The sequence below is a fragment of the Scyliorhinus canicula genome, chromosome 2, assembly GCF_902713615.1.
Source record: "Scyliorhinus canicula chromosome 2, sScyCan1.1, whole genome shotgun sequence".
In the NCBI taxonomy this organism is placed as follows: Eukaryota; Metazoa; Chordata; class Chondrichthyes; order Carcharhiniformes; family Scyliorhinidae; genus Scyliorhinus; species Scyliorhinus canicula.
Window position 1 is genome coordinate 72,888,796 of NC_052147.1, and position 17,312 is coordinate 72,906,107.

Genomic DNA, 17,312 nt, shown 5'->3' on the forward strand with positions numbered 1-17,312 from the left:
TAAGAGGGGGTGGAGCAGGTGGAACAAAATAGGTCAATGATAAGAGGGAGTTAGGGGAGGTTGCAACAATGCCCAAGGCACAGGACAGAGAAAGTGTTAATGACAGTGCGATGGTCAATGGAAGGTGGAGATAGCAATATGAAGCAATGTCGCAGAATGTGTTAACAGGAGGACGAAGGTCAATGCTCAGTGACAACACAACAAATGAGAAATGGCCCAGTTGTTTGGGGGAGGAAGGATAATTTGCATTGGGGCAAATGTTTAGTTTTTTTATTTTTAAAAAAAGGGCTAAGGATGGGGGAGAAAGGCCACAGTATAAAATTTTGAACTCAATGTTGAGTCCAGAGGGCAGTGATGTGCCTAAGCAGAAGATGAGGTGCTCCTCTTCCAGTTTGTGTTAGGCTTCACTGGAATACCGCAGCAGGCCAAGGACCAACATATGGTCGTGAGAGCAAGATACTGAGTTGAAATGGCAAGCAACAGAAATGTTGGGATCATTCTTGCAGGCTGAGCAAAGGTGTTCTGTAAAGCGGCCATCCAGCCCGTGTTTTGTCTCCCCATTGGGAGCAGCGAATACCAAATTGAAGGAGATGCAAGTGAAACTTTGCTTCACCTGAAAGGAGTGTTCAGAGCCTTAAACACTGCGGATAGAGAAGGTAAAGGGGAAGGTGTTACATTGTTTACCATTGCAAGGGAAGGTGCCATGCGAAGAAAAGTGGAAGGTGGCGGAGGAGGCGACTTTGTTGTCACAGAAAGAGTGGTCCCACGGGGAGGGTTGAGAGTGGGGTTGGGAAAGAGTGATTCGTGGTGGCATCATACTGGAGTTGGCCGAATGGTAGAGATTGATCCCTTGAATGTGGGGTCTGATAGGACAAGGGGGATCCTATCATGGTTCTCGGAGGGAGGGAAAAGAACAAGGACAGAGGTTCGGGAAATGGGTTGGCTCAGTTGAGTGTCCTGTCAGCCAATGAGGAGGGAGTGGGGGGGGGGGGTAACCTAGGTTAAGGAAAAAGGCAGACAAGTTAGGAAGGTGTTTTGAAGGTGGCATCTTCGGGTCAGATACCACAGAGGCTACAAAACTGGGAGAATGGGATGGAGTCCTCACAGGAGGCGGGGGCTGAAGTCACGGTAGCTGTGGGAGTCGGTGGGCTTGTAATGATTAGTCTATTATTGGAAATGGGGATAAAGAGGTCAAGGAAAGTTTCAGAGATGGACGAGGTGAAATTAAGAGAGGGGTGGAAATTGGAAGTGAAACTAATAAGTTTTTCCAGATTCAGTCTCGAGCATGAAGTGGCATCGATACAGTAATGGATGTGGTAGGAGGGGGCCTGAGTTGGACTGGAACAAGAAATGTTCCACATGCCTGACAAAAAACAGGTATAACTGGAGCCCATACAGGTACCCATAGCCACATCTTTTATTTGCTGGAATTGAGATGTTAAAGGAGAAATTGTTGAGTGAGGGAACAAGTTCAGCTGGGTGGTGGAGAGTAATGGTGGATGGGGATTGTTCAGTTATCTGCCTAAGGAAGCAGCGGAGAATCCTCAGACCCTCCTGTGGGGGATCGAAGTGCAGAGGAATTGGATGTCCATTGTGAGGAGGTGGTGGTTAGGGTCAGGAAACTGGGAACTGCCGATATGACATAGGGAATCAGAGATATGTAGGTGGGAAGAGCCTTGATAAGAGGTGGGTGTATGGAGTCGAGAAGAAATTAGTTTTGTTGGGCAAGAACAGGCTGATATGCCGTGCCTACCACGACAATCCAGTTTGTGGATTTTGGGAAGGAGGTAGAATCGGGCTACGCAGAGTTCGGAGACTATGAGGTTGGAATCTGTGGAAGTGATGAGGTCAGTAAGAGACCTTGATGAGCAGTGGTGGGGTCATGGTACAGGGGTAGGTAGGAGGAAGTGTCAGAGAGTTGGCACTCGGCCTCTGTGTGGTGGAGATCAGTGCGCCAGACAATAACAGCACCACACTTGTTGGTATGTTTGATAACAATGCTCGGGTTGGACCTGGGAGAACGGAGTGCCGCAAGTTCAGAAGGAGACAGGTTAGCATGGGTGAACTCGAACATGATGCTACCTCAAAACATATCTTCCCCTCTGGTCACAAAACCAACCTTCGACCAAAACCCTCTGCCTCCTGCCACTAAATTAATTTTGAATCCAAATTGCCTTGGATCCCATGAACCCTTACCTTCTTGATCAGTCTCTGATGCGGGACCTTATCAAAAGCCTTACTGAAATCCATGTAGATTAAATCAAGTACACTGCCCTCATCTACACACCTCATTACCATAGTCCACAAGCACGACGCTGAGTTTCCTGTCATATGTCATTTCAATTCTCCACCTTGCTCCCATTCTTGACCTCTCTGTTCTTGGCTTGTGACAGTGTTCCATTGAAGCTCAATGCAAGCTTGGGAAAGGGCATCTCATCTTCCGACCATTCAACAGCCTTCTGGATACAATATCTAGCTCAAAACATTTTGATCATAACTGCTGTTTTCATTTAGTTTCATCTTTTTATTTTGATGGTTCATTTGTTTCTAGTTCATTTCTTTACTCTTTCACTTTGCATTCAGGCAGCTGTAAGACAGAATTCACACTTCTTCCAGACATATCTTTTGTTTCTTTACTTGTCCCATTATCACTCTTTGACTTTTGTACCATGAAACCTTTTTTGATCAAATCTCTCCTGCGTCTGTGGGCCTTTGCTTTTGTTCTTTGCCACCCATCTCCCTTTCACTTACATTTCTATCTTTCGTCAATTCTTATGAAGGGTCACTGATCTGAAACGTTAACTTTGCTTCTCTCCACATATGCTGTTTGACATGGTGAGTATTTCCAGTATACTTGGTTTTGATTTGAGATTTCCAGCATCTGTAGCATTTAGCTTGTGGTGCAGCATTTTAAAAACTTACATTTTCACAAACATAACTTCACTAAAATAATGTACAAAATAGTTTGGTATTGTTATAATTCAGTTCTATATAGATATAGACAAACTGGCCGATTTCCTTACCTCAGGCTTCTTCATTATGTGGATACTGAACATATAATTTTTCATTGGATAAATAACAATGAGGACGTCACCAAACTCGGTGGGAATAATTCCTCTTCTGTAATCTCTTGTATGCTCTGACCAGACTATGTGTACTTCATCATTCCCTAGGTGCCTTAACTGCCGAAAATAAGAGGGAGAAGGGTAGAGCAGAAACAAAAAATTTCAAGCATTTAATAATCTGAGCAACTACAAAAAAATACTTTAACCATAGCAAATGAGCTCTATGATTGGCCATTACATTTTTTCTTGTTTGCACCAATAGATTCTGAGAACACACATACAATGACATAGAGATGCATGAAAAAGGATTACTTAGATTAAAAAATAAATAAATTTGGAGTATCCAATTTTTTTTTCCAATTAAGGGGCCACATCTGGGCTGTAGGGGTGAAACCCACGCAGACATGAGGAGGATGTGCAAAGGACGAGGAGGGTGGGGTAGAACCCGGGGCCCCAGCGCTGTAGGCAGCAGTGCTCACCACTGTGCCACCGTGTTGCCCGCTAAAAATTATTACTTAGATGTTCTTTCTAATGATTCTAGGAGGACTAACGAATTGTTGATAAGATGTTTTTTGTCTGAAACAGCAGCTCAGAAAAACATTACGTGGGATGTAAGTGCAGATATCTCAGTAATTCAGTTCCATGCAGCTACAGAGGCAATGAAGGTAGATACTGTAGGCATCTATTCCTGTAAAGAGTCTACATCACCTGTAGAACTGACCAGCAGCTGGAATGGTTTACAAACATTTTCAGTTTAAGCAGTGACCAACAATTCCATAAAAACTTATCTACTAACGGGCAGGAGATGAAGAAGGGGGAGAAGTGGGTGGTGGAAAAAAGAACAAAAGTGATGCGCGGGGGGGTCGGGGCGAAAAGAGGGAGAGACAAGAGGTAGAGAGCTGAGGCAGGTTGGGGTTCAAGTTGAGGTAGGAGGTAATGAGGCAAGAGTGAATGGTATGGAAGATGTGCTAGGTGAGGTTGCGTCCAGATTCCATCTTGATTTGAGGGCTTCTTTTTTAAGTTAAAACTACAGTTTCTGTTCAGATGCTGAAGCATATCTTGTCTGGAAAGTCTAATCAATTCTACTTCTCTACTTCCAAAAGTCCCAGTTTTGTCATGTAATAATAATAATAATAATCTTTATTGTTACAAGTAGGCTCACATTAAAACTGCAATGAAGTTACTGTGAGAAGCTCCTAGTCGCCACATTCCGGCGCCTGTTTGGATACACTGAGGGAGAATTCAGAAGGTCCAAATTACCTAACACCTCGTCTTTCGGGACTTGTTGGAGGAAACCGAAGCACCCAGAGGAAACACACGCAGACACGGGGAGAACTTGCAGACTCCGCCCAGACAGTGACCCAAACCGGGAATCAAACCTGGAACTCTGGCGCTGTGAAGCACCACTGTGCTACCGTACCTCCAATTTAACTTCAAAGTCTGATGTAAAATTAAATATATTTAAATCAGAATGGCATGTTTGATTTTAAAACGCTGACAGGATTATATTTACGCAATGATCCTCCAACCCAGCTTCTCACAAAGACCGTGTCATGACTTCACTCACCTCGTGTATGCTACGAAAGAAAAACACATTGCTGTATTAGTGAAATTATCAAATCACAACTACAGCGCATACCACTTTCCTACTTCTGCTTCTAAATTCAGCCTCCTCCGCCAACTTTTTTCTGACAAAGCCAATGTTGTGTTGAATTCTTATTTCTTTCAACATTATCATGTCTTTCTCTTTTTATATGCATTTGAGACCTGTTATTTACTTGGTCTTGAATGCATTGAAGTATATTTTTCTACTATGCTTTATAAAGTACTTGATTTGGTTTTTACATGACTTTTTTGCATAACCCAAATAAATCATCGCACTATAAACTGGATTCTTTTGCTATTGTCAAAGAATTTGGGTTCTTGACTGCCGTCTATCTAACCCAATTAGATGTGTAAGTTTTGCTGCAATACCATATTTCATCTACTGCTTGTTGATATATATGGTGAGTAGATCATCACCTCCAAAGATGTATGTTTGGGTGAAGGGGGAACAACCAAATTATGCCCCATTGCTCATTCATAGGAGACCAACAAAGTTTTACGTTTCAAAGTAGAATAAAGCTTTAACTCATTAGCAAAGTAGTCATAAAATTTTGTTGAAAAATACCAATACAGATATTAATTTATCATGGATACAATGGATGGATGAAAAAATATTTCCACAGCACATCTAAAATCTGTACTTGCTTTCCCACTACATTAATTGACTGTAAATGCACATTGAAGCTGCTCACAAGATTAGACAATCCATCTAATTATTGATCGATTCCCATATTATATTAAATTAAGTATTGGTAATGAAGATGGTTCTAAGAAAGATCCAGCAACTCAATTTTTCAAATAATGCCAGAAGGGCAACATTGACAATCAGATGTTTTGATGCCTTAATCAGACAGTGTTCGTCAATGAATGTGATTCAATACTATTCAACTAAAGTGCACAACCATCAGCTACACAATAGGAAACTGACATCAATATTATTTAATGATAACTTACCAGTGCATTGCATCAGCATTAATATATTAAATGACAAAAAATATCGGCCCGTGCAATACTTTCATTTAATTCTTTTTACCCATATGATATATTTGCAAGGAAAGGCAATGATAAAGAAAATTCATGCATGCTTCAGGGAAAGAATAGCTGTGGAACACTGCTTCTTTGTTTGCAGCAGGCAGTTTAAGTGCAGTGTCATCAAATGTCTGGTGAATAGGTTACTTGCCACATGCATGTGTTGTGAGAACAAAATATGTATGAATTTAAGCATAATTTAACACTTAAAGGAACAGTTGAAATTTCCTTAAAAGCACAAAACCTGACGTCTGATCGAAAATGCAATGCTTTAAGGGAGTCTTAATCTCTGCATTAATGCTCTAAGCGTGATTTTTCAATATTATGTTCTGAAGCAATGTTTAAAAAAGTGTGTCATATTTGCTAAAGAAAAAAAAAGCTAATTTTCTCAAGAGTGCTAGCAACGTCTTATAAATACAGTTTTGCATTGTAACAAATCCATTAATTACATCTTATTGTTAGAAAATGGGTATTCCCCGATTAATGCTCTCATGTTTCATTACATTTTAGGTGTAGTAAGACAATTTGTAATAAGTTTCCACCTTTAATGTACGAGTCCCAAGGCACTCCACAGATGGAGCAACGGTTGTTGGATATTTGTGGGGAGAGGTGACTGAAAGCTTATCTATAGAAATGGGGTTGAAGAAGGTGCAGAGAGGAATAGAAAGATAGAGGTTTTCTTTAATCGTGCATTCCAAAGGGCTGAGGAGAGGGTTAGAATAATCAAACACTTTGCCAAATATGAACCGATTAGAGGGCCAGCATGGATATGTGAAGGGAAAGTTATGTAACAGATAAGAGTGTGTTAACGGATGTTATTTATATAGACTTCAAAAGGCATCTGATAAGGTTCCGCACAAGAGACCACTAGCAAAAATAGAAGCACATGGAATTGGGAGGTAGTTTTTGACATGGAGATGGCTTTGGTTAGGAAAGAGACAGATAGTAAGGATAATAGGTAGGCTCTCTAATTGGTAAGATGTAACTAATGGTGCCCTCTCAGACATCTGGACTGTGGCCTCAGCTATTCACTGCATTTATAAATGACGGCAGTAAGAAGTCTTACAACACCAGGTTAAAGTCCAACAGGTTTGTTTCAAACACGAGCTTTCGGAGCGCAGCTCCTTCCTCAGGTGAATGGCGACGTATGTTCCAGAAACATTTATAGAGACAAAGTCAGAGATGCTGGACAATGCTTGGAATGCGAGCATTTGCAGGTAATCAAATCATTACAGATCCAGGGAGAGGGATAATCACAGGTTAAAGAGGTGTGAATTGTCTCAAGCCAGAACAGTTGGTGGGATTTTGCAAGTCCAGGCCAGATGGTGGGGGGTGGATGTAATGCGACATGAATCCAAGATCCCTGTTGAAGCCGCACTCATGCGTGCGGAACTTAGCTATAAGTTTTTGCTCGGCAATTCTGCGTTGTCGCATGTCCTGAAGAACGCTTACCCGGAGATCAGAGGCTGAATGCCCTTGACTGCTGAAGAGTTCCCCGACTGGAAGGGAACATTCCTGCACCTCAATATGCCAACATCTTCATGCACAAGTTTGAACAAGACTTCCACACCACACAGGACCTGCAACCGATGTTATACACCAGATACATCGATGACATTTTTTTCCTTTGGACCCACAGCGAAGAATCACTGAAACGACTACACGATGAGATCAATAAATTCCATCCCGCCATCAGACTCACCATGGACTATTCTCCAAATTCTGTTGCATTCTTGGACACACTCATCTCCATCAAGGACGGTCACCTTAGCACTTCGCTTTACCGCAAGCCCACAGACAACCTCACGATGCTCCACTTCTCCAGCTTTCACCCGAAACACATTAAAGAAGCCATCCCCTATGGACAAGCCCTCCGTATACACAGGATCTGCTCAGACGAGGAGGAGCGTAACAGACACCTACAGATGCTGAAAGATGCTCTTGTACGAACGGGTATGGCGCTCGACTCATCGATCGACAGTTCTAACGCGCCACAGCAAAAAACCACACCGACCTGCTCAGAAGACAAACACGGGACACCACTGACAGAGTACCCTTCGTCGTCCAGTACTTTCCTGGGGCGGAGAAACTACGACATCTTCTTCGCAGCCTTCAACACATCATCAATGAAGATGAACATCTTGCCAAGGTCATCCCCACACCCCCACTACTGGCCTTCAAACAACCGCGCAACCTCAAACAAACCATTGTTTGCAGCAAATTACCCAGCCTTCAGAACAGTGACCACGACACCACACAACCCTGCCAGGGCAATCTCTGCAAGACATGCCAGATCATCGACTTGGATACCACCATTACGCATGGTAACACCACCCACCAGGTACGCGGCACATATTCGTGCGACTCGACCAATGTAGTCTACCTCTTACGCTGCAGGAAAGGATGTCCTGAAGCGTGGTACATTGGCGAGACCATTCAGACACTGCGACAACGAATGAACGGGCATCGTGCGACAATCACCAGGCAGGAATATTCCCTTCCAGTCGGGGAACACTTCAGCTGTCAAAGGCATTCAGCCTCTGATCTCCGGGTAAGCGTTCTCCAAGGCTGTCTTCAGGACACGCGACAACGCAGAATTGCCGAGCAAAAACTTATAGCTAAGTTCCGCACGCATGAGTGCGGCCTCAACAGGGATCTTGGATTCATGTCGCATTACATCCACCCCCCACCATCTGGCCTGGATTTGCAAAATCCCACCAACTGTTCTGGCTTGAGACAATTCACACCTCTTTAACCTGTGATTATCCCTCTCCCTGGATCTGTAATGATTTGATTACCTGCAAATGCTCGCATTCCAAGCATTGTCCAGCATCTCTGACTTTGTCTCTATAAATGTTTCTGGAACATACGTCGCCATTCACCTGAGGAAGGAGCTGCGCTCCGAAAGCTCGTGTTTGAAACAAACCTGTTGGACTTTAACCTGGTGTTGTAAGACTTCTTACTGTGCTCACCCCAGTCCAACGCCGGCAACTCCACATCATTTATAAATGACTGTGGTGCAGTCCTCTTCCTTCATTTAAATCGTTGACAACAGAAAGTTTGTCAGCACAGTAAGTAATGTAGATGGGAGCAGATAGCTGCAAGAGGAAATCAATTGATTATCGCTGAAAAATTAGACCTGTTGCCAAAGACCTGTGTTGTCTTGCACACAGGACAGAAGAAAGAATGCCAAATTTCAAATGATCACAACAATTTATTCTACAGGACTACTGCAGGTAATTCAAAAAAGGCACGAGATTTGAACATATTGTTATTTGCAGAGAATGGGTTCCTACAAACTCAAAGTGCATTACTTGCAACTTTTCTGAATTACCCGACAGCTTGGGAAGCTATAATTCCTCATTGCTTCAAAGCAGAGTCGACTTGCCAATCAAGTAGCATCTTTTTCTCCTGTAGGACAAATAGTTGTGATTGTTTGAAATTTGGTACTCTTGCATCTGTCCCGATGAGTGCAAGGCAAAATATTTCAGCAACATGTTTTGTTTTTTTGCAATATTAAAGCCTGCCCTACCAAGTGACTGACTGATAGATTAAGGTGAGTGGATCCACAAATGGAACCTCACCAGCCTGACGGAGGAAGTTAAAAAGGACCTGCAAAGATGGAACACACTCCCGCTCTCCCTCGCGGGGAGAGTCCAGACGATCAAAATGAACGTACTGCCCAGGTTCCTTTTCCTGTTTAGATCCATTCCGATCTACATCCCCAAGGCCTTTTTCAAAGCGCTGGACAAACATATCATGGCGTTCGTATGGGGGGGGGGGGGTAAAAATGCTAGGATCCCAAAGAAGGTCATACAAAAAACAAAATCCAGGGGGGGGCTAGCCCTCCCGAATCTACAATTCTACCACTGGGCGGCAACAGCCGAGCGAGTAAGGGGATGGATCCAGGAGCCAGAAGCCGAGTGGGTGCGTGCGGAGGAGGCCTCCTGCATGGGAACCTCCCTCCGGGCCCTCACCACGGCAGCACTCCCATCCCCACCCAAAAAACACTCCACCAGCCCAGTGGTGACGGCCACCCTCCAATCCTGGAACCAACTGCGGCAGCAATTTGGCCTGTACAAAATGTCGGACAAGGCTCCCATCTGCAACAACCATAGGTTCACACCAGCACTGACTGACGCCACCTTCAAAAGGTGGAGGCAGGACGGGGGGACACTGACAGTCAAGGACCTATACACGGACGACAGGATCGCAACACTGGACGAACTGACAGAGAAATTTCAGCTAGCTGGGGGGAACGAGCTACGGTACCTGCAGCTCAAAAACTTCCTACGAAAGGAGACAAGGACATACCCACAACCGCCACGACGGACACTACTGGAAGACCTACTGGACGCAAGTATCCTACAGAAAGAGAACTGTAGTGACATGTATGACCGACTGGTAGATAGGGACGACACCGTACTGGACGCAACAAGAAGGAAATGGGAGGACGACCTGGGGATGGAGATAGGGTGGGGACTCTGGAGCGAAGCACTGCATAGGGTCAACTCCACCTCCACGTGCGCAAGGCTCAGCCTGACGCAACTAAAAGTGGTACATAGAGCCCACTTAACGAGAAACCGTATGAGTAGGTTCTTCCCGGAGGTGGAGGACAAATGTGAGCTGTGCCAGAGAGGCCCGGCCAACCACGCCCACATGTTCTGGTCTTGCCCCAGGCTTGTGGAGTACTGGACAGCCTTCTTCGAGGCTATGTCCAAAGTGGTGGGGGTGAGGGTGGAGCCATGCCCGATAGTGGCGGTCTTCGGGGTTTCAGACCAGCCAGATCTATTCCTGGGGAGGAGGGCAGACGCCCTTGCCTTTGCCTCCCTGATTGCCCGCCGTAGAATCCTGTTTGGCTGGCGGTCAGCAGCACCACCCAGAGCTGCAGACTGGCTGTCCGACCTCTCGGAATCTCTCCAAATGGAGAAAATCAAATTCGCCATCCGAGGGTCGGACGACGGCTTCCACAGAACGTGGGAGCCATTCATGCAACTGTTCCGGGACCTGTTTGTGGCCAACGTACAGGAGGAAGAATAGTCGGGTGGCCAAGAACCAGGGGAAAATGGACGGGAATCGGGGGAAGGTAGCCGGGGGGAGGGAGGGGGGGGGGGGGGGGGGGGGGGGGGGGGGGCTACGGGCTCGGTATGGGGGTTTGATGGCAAGCCAAGGCCCAAAACCAAACTATAAATAAATGCCTATAAACATGTGCCTCGGCCATATTGGGGAATGTAAAATATGTATGCTGGCTAAAGGGGGCGGCCACAATTATTGTTATGAAGATGCTTACCTGTAAATATTCATGTTAAATTTTTGTGTTTTCCTTTTTTTTTCTCTCTCTCTAATAACTTGTAATTTGTCATATATAAAATATGAAAACTCAATAAAAAAACATTTAAAAAAGATTAAGGTGAGTGAGTGGGTGTGGAGTGAGTATGAAAACTGAAGCAGACAGAGTTTAACATGGAGACGTGCAAGGTCATTTAAGTTTTTTGTCATTTCCAAACAATACAAGCACAAACACACACGTCTGTTTTCGAACTGAACTGCCTGCTAAAACAGGGAGGCCCGTTTTACTTTCTTCTGCATAAAAAATAAATATATCTGGGACTCCGCCTCTAGCGCAGCCTACTGGCAGGTTTTCATATCGCAATTCTTTTTATCTAAAACATTCTTTTACAAAAGTATAAACTTCAGACAAAAACATCACAACCATCTAATTTGGAGCCAAGGAAAATAGATCAGAGCATTTACTGAATGGTCTCAAGCTGTGAGGGAGAGCAGTTAATGTACAGTTATCACTGAAAACTAATGGACAGATACAAAAAGTAATTGAAAGGCCTAATGAAATTTTAGCCATCATCTCAAAAAGGTAACAGGCTGAAAGGCTGGAAAACATGGAATCTCATAAATAATCTTTGAGGCCTGTCAATGCACTTAAGACCTCAGCACAAAAGTGACGAGATTTTTATTTTTGTGGTCTTTCCTCTTAATCACCACATTTCAAAATTGCAGTAAGCTACAAGACGAGCGCGATTCTCCGCTCCCATTCCGGGTGGGAAAATCGCAGGAGGGCCGCTCTGGCACCCCCCGCGATTCTCCCTCCCTCCAAAATTACGTGTTGCATTTTGCAAAGCGCTGCTCGGAGAATCGCGGGCCGCCGTTTTTCACGCCGACTCGCGATTCTTCGACCTGGATGGGCCGAGCGGCCTGCCATTCCCGACCGGTTCACGCCGGCGGCAACCACACCTGGTCGCTGCCGGCGTGAACATGGCGCCAAAAGCTGTTTTGCGGCTTGTGGGGGGGCGGAGAGGAGAGTGAGTACCATGACCGTGCTCGGGAGGGGACTGGCCCGTGATCGGTGCCCACCGATCGTCGGGCCGGCGTCTCAAAGGGACGCACTCTTTCCCCCCCACAAGATCAAGCCGCCACGTCTTGCGGGGCAGCGGAGGGGAAGACGGCAACTGCCCATGCGCGGGTTTGAGCCGTCATCCATCGTGACGTCAGCCGCGCATGCGTGGATTGGAGCCGGCCAACCTGCGCGGCTGACGTAATTAGGCGTACCGTCCACGTCATTCTTGGCGCGCCGGGCCTTGACGCTAACGACAAGGCCCCGCGGCCAAGATTTACGGCACGGCCCTCCTAGCCCCCCTGGGGGGGGGGGGGGGGGGGGGGGAAGGAGAGAGAGAATAGGGGGCAAGGAGCGGCCTCTGATGCCGTCGTGAACCACTCCGGGTTTCACGACGGCGTCGGGCCTTGCGGAGAATTCCGCCCTACATGTCAATTGATAGCTGTTGTGAGTACTAGCAGTGGGTCTGATTGCTAAACATGATGGCACCAAGAGATTGTTTATTAACTTGCAGATTGATTCTGACAATTTCTTAGCTGGATGGGATACATGATCTTCTGCTATATATACCAATTTATAAATTGGACAGTAGGCATGAGCAGAGCCCAGGATAAAGATGATCACATTTTCTTTTTGTCATTGGAAAAAACTCTGCCTATTCAAATAATTCACTAAACACTAGCCCTGGGGAGATTTAAAATTGTCGTGTGAAATGGTGATTGTGGAGTCCGGCTGCTTATGGCATAGTGTGCTGATTATAGTAATTGGTTAGCACTGTTGTTTCACAGCTCCAGGGATCCAGGTTTGATTCCCAGCTTGGGTCACTGTCTGTGTGGAGTATGCGTGTTCTCCCTGTGTCTGCATGGGTTTCATCCGGGTGCTCCGGTTTCCTCCCACAAGTTCCAAAAGACATTTTGTTAGGTGATTTGGACATTCTGAATTCTCCCTCGAACAGGCGCCTGACTGTGGTGATGAGAGGATTTTCACAGTAACTTCATTGCAGTGTTAATGTCAGCCTACTTGTGACACTAATAAAGATTATAATAATTATTATTATAATTCCCTTTGCCATTGTAAACTTACATGGTTAAAATTTTCCACTGTAATCTAAATAGAACTTAATTGGTGCCACCTCAGAACCACTACTCTAAACCAAGGTCATGTACAGCTAGAAGGAAAATGGGATTGATGGTATATGAACAATGTTTATTCCGAGATATTCTTTGAACATTTTCCTCCTGAAACCTGGGTGATATCCAATTCTTTCCTATCCTCTATTCCTAATGGGAACAGACAAGTCCTTTCAGGTTGAGAGATGAGGTAAGGGAGGCAGAATTAATGAACTCACTAATACCATGCTCACTTTGCAGACACAGGGTATCATTACACACTGATATTGCCTAATCCAGCTTACTTAAGTGGATAAAATATGAGAACACGAGAAACAGCCAAAATATTGAATTTTAAAATAAATTGACCAGAATGTTTAACAGATGATATCATTCTAGTAGCAACAATGAATGATCAATTGATGCAACATTCAATTTCATAACCAGATACATCCAATTTCAAAGAATAGAAACATAAAAAATTGGTACTTAATTTGAGAACTAAAAAAATCTTATCAATTTACTAATTTAGAAAAAGTGTTGAGAATATATATTGCTACATATTTATTGCACACCATACCTTTTTTGTTAAAGAATCATCTGAATCGGAAGGCATTCTTGTAGATACATGGAATATTACTTCCACTGTAGAGGTAGCAAAATATGGAGTTGAGAGTCCAGTGCTTTTATTTCTTTGCAGTCCACCCATGAAACCACAATGATTAGTAAGGTTAACCTTAAAACAGTAAGAAATGAGAACACAAGTAAGAAAATCCAAGTCTATAACATCACGGATTTAAAAAAAATAAATTTAGTGTACCCAATTCATTTTTTTCCAATTAAGGGGCAATTTAGCATGTTCCATCCACCTACCTTGCACATAGAACATAGAACAGTACAGCACAGAACAGGCCCTTCGGCCCTCAATGTTGTGCCGAGCAATGATCACCCTACTCAAACCCACGTATCCACCCTATACCCGTAACCCAATAACCCCCTCTTAACCTTACTTTTAGGACACTACGGGCAATTTAGCACGGCCAATCCACCTAACCCGCACATCTTTGGACTGTGGGAGGAAACCGGAGCACCCGGAGGAAACCCACGCACACATGGGGAGGACGTGCAGACTCCGCACAGACAGTGACCCAGCCGGGAACCGAACCTGGGACCCTGGAGCTGTGAAGCATTTATGCTAACCACCATGCTACCCGCCAAATTTCACATCTTTGGGTTGTGGGGGCGAAACCCACGCAAACAAGGGGAGAATGTGCAAACTCCACACGGACAGTGACCCAGGGCTGGGATCGAACCTGGGACCTCGGCGCCGTGAGGCAGCAGGGCTAACCCACTGCGCCACCGTGCTGCCCCTATAACATCATGGATATGCATTATTTATCCATTTATCAAGACCAGAATATGTTAACTGGCTGTAGAATAAATTAAAATTAACACTCCACATTTATGCTTTACCTTTAAAATGTAAAATAAACTAATATTTCATGGCATGTAGGCTTCACTGGAAAGGGCAGCATTTGTTACCCATCCCTAGTTGCCTTTGAACTGACTTGCGAGGCTATTTCAGAGGGCAATTAAGAGTCAACCACATTGTTGTGGATCTGGAGCCACATGTAGGTCAGATCAGGTAAGGATAGCAGATTTCCTTCCCTAAAGGAGATTAGTGAACCAAATGGATTTCTACGACAACTGAGGATAGCTCATCATTACTTAAACTAGCCTTCAATTCCAGATTTTATTTAATTCAAGTTAAATTCCACCAGCTGCCATGGCAGGGTTTGAACCTGTTCCAGAAGATTAGTCTGGGTTAACGGTGTGGTTTTAGACATTATATTTGAGCTAGTTTGAAACTTGTTAATTTTGATCACATAACTAAAGAAAGAATAGGTTCTAATTGAGACCAAAAAGGCTATCCGAATGTCAAGGTTATGAATAAATATTTAGCATTTTCCTTCACAAAAGAAGATAGGGGCACGAAGCCGACATGATACCTAAAAAGTGAAATATTGGATGGGATAAACATGGAGAGGGAAAATAAATCGGAAAGGGGTTTAGAATCTTGTAAAGTAGATAAATCATTAATCCTGGATGAAATGTTTTGTTTCTACTAAGAGAAGCAAGGGAGGCAATAGCAAAGATTCTGACCATCATTTTCCAATCCTCTGGCTACAGGCCTGGTACTGGATGACTGCTAACATTGTATAGATATTTACAAAGGGAGAAAGCATGATTGGGTAATTACATGCCAGCCATCTTAACTTCAGTGGTGGGAAAATTGAAAGAATTCTGAGGGACATCATAAATAGTTATTTAGAATCGCACAGATAAATCAAGGGCAGTCAGCCTGCATTTATGAAATTATCATGTCTGACTAACTCGGCCAATTTTTTGAGGAAGGCACAACAAGGGTTGATGAGGATATAGTGTGTTTGATACAGTCTATGTGGATTTTAGTAAGGCTTTTGACGAGGCCTACAAGGCAGACTGGTGAGAAAAAACAAGAGCCCATGATATCCAAGGGTAAGTTGTAATTTGGATCCAAAATTGGTTTAAGGCAGGAAGTAAAGGGTAATAGTTGACAGGTGTTTTTGAGACTGGAAGGCTGTTTCCAATGGGGTTTCGCAAAGACTCAGTACATCAATGATCTATACTTAAGTGTAGGGCATGACTAAAGAAATTTCACAAAAATTGGACGTGTGGTCGATGATGAGGAAGTGAACTGTATACTCGGGTAAGATATCAATGTATTGGTCAGCTGGGCAGAGAAGAAGTGAGAAATGGAATTCAATCTGGAGAAGTATGAGGCATTACGTCTGGGGAGGGCAAACAAGACAAGGGAATATGCAATAAATAGAAGGATACGGAGTAGTGTAAAAACATAGATGAATCTTGGAGTGCATACCCACAGACCCCAGAAGCTACCAAGGCAGGTAGATATTACAGTTAAGAAAGGGTACAAGGCCTTTGCGTCCCTAGTAGCCCGGTGGAGGATCTTGCTGCAGTGGAAGGATGCGAGGCCCCCAAGTGTGGAGACCTGGGTCAATGACATGGCAGGATTTATGAAGTCGGAAAGGGTCAAATTTGCCCCGAGAGGATCAGTACAAGGGTTCTATAAATGGTGGCAGCCTTTTCTGGACTTCCTGGCTCAAAGATAGGTATCTTGGTCAATAGCAGCATCAACCCGGGGGGGTGGGGTATTTTTTTTTCGCCACGGTTATGTAACTTTACATTGTGTTAATTTAAGTTGTTGATAAAATGTTGGGTTGTTCATTGAGGAGGGGTGAAGGTTCATGATTGTTGTCATTATTGTTATTGTTGGTATTTTAGTATGGTTTGATGTTGTTGTACAAATTCAAAATTTTTCAATAAAAATTATTTAAAAAAAAAAGAAAGGGTACAAGATGTCATATTTCCTTTATTAGCCAAGGCAGAGAGAAATGTGGAGGTTATGCTAGCACTGTATTACACCCAACTGAGGAAATTAGGTTAATTTCTTTCGACAGAGGGAGAGTGGATAGGAAGAACCTATTTCCACTAGCACAAAGATAAATAATGATAATAATAATCGCTTATTGTCACAAGTTGGCTTCAATGAAGTTACTGTGAAAAGCCCCTGCTCGCCACATTCCGGCACCTGTTTGGGGAGGCCGGTATGGGAACTGAACCTGTGCTGCTGTCTTGTTATGCTTTACAAGCCAGCTATTTAGCCCACTGTGCTAAACCAGCACCTGCTGGTCATCTGTTGAAGTAATTGGGGGAGGAATTACATGGTAGTTGAGCAATTATTTTCACTCTGAGGGTGCTGGGGTCTGGAATTCACTTCCTGAAATAGTGATAGATGCCGAAACCCTCATATTATTAAAAAAGTATTTGGATATGCACCTGAAGTGCTGTTACCTACAAAGCTATCAACCAGGGGCTGGTTTAGCTCACTCGGCTAAATCGCTGGCTTTTAAAGCAGACCAAGCAGGCCAGCAGCACGGTTCGATTCCCGTATCAGCCTCCCCAGATAGGCGCTGAAATGTGGTGACTAGGGGCTTTTCACAATAACTTCATTGAAGCCTACACTTGACAATAAGCGATTTTCATTTTTCATTTTCAAGTATTGGAATGTGGGATTATACTGCATAGCTGTTT

The 17,312-nt window shown here is 44.1% G+C and overlaps 1 protein-coding gene across 1 annotated transcript in view; it reads right to left on the reverse strand.

The window, feature by feature from the left end:
• Positions 1-17,312, reverse strand: part of ralgapa1 (Ral GTPase activating protein catalytic subunit alpha 1) — a 338,673-nt gene that overhangs the window by 79,048 nt on the left and 242,313 nt on the right. The window contains 2 exon segments of the mRNA XM_038790243.1: positions 3,024-3,182; positions 13,738-13,893. Coding sequence (XP_038646171.1) covers positions 3,024-3,182; positions 13,738-13,893 — 315 coding nt within the window.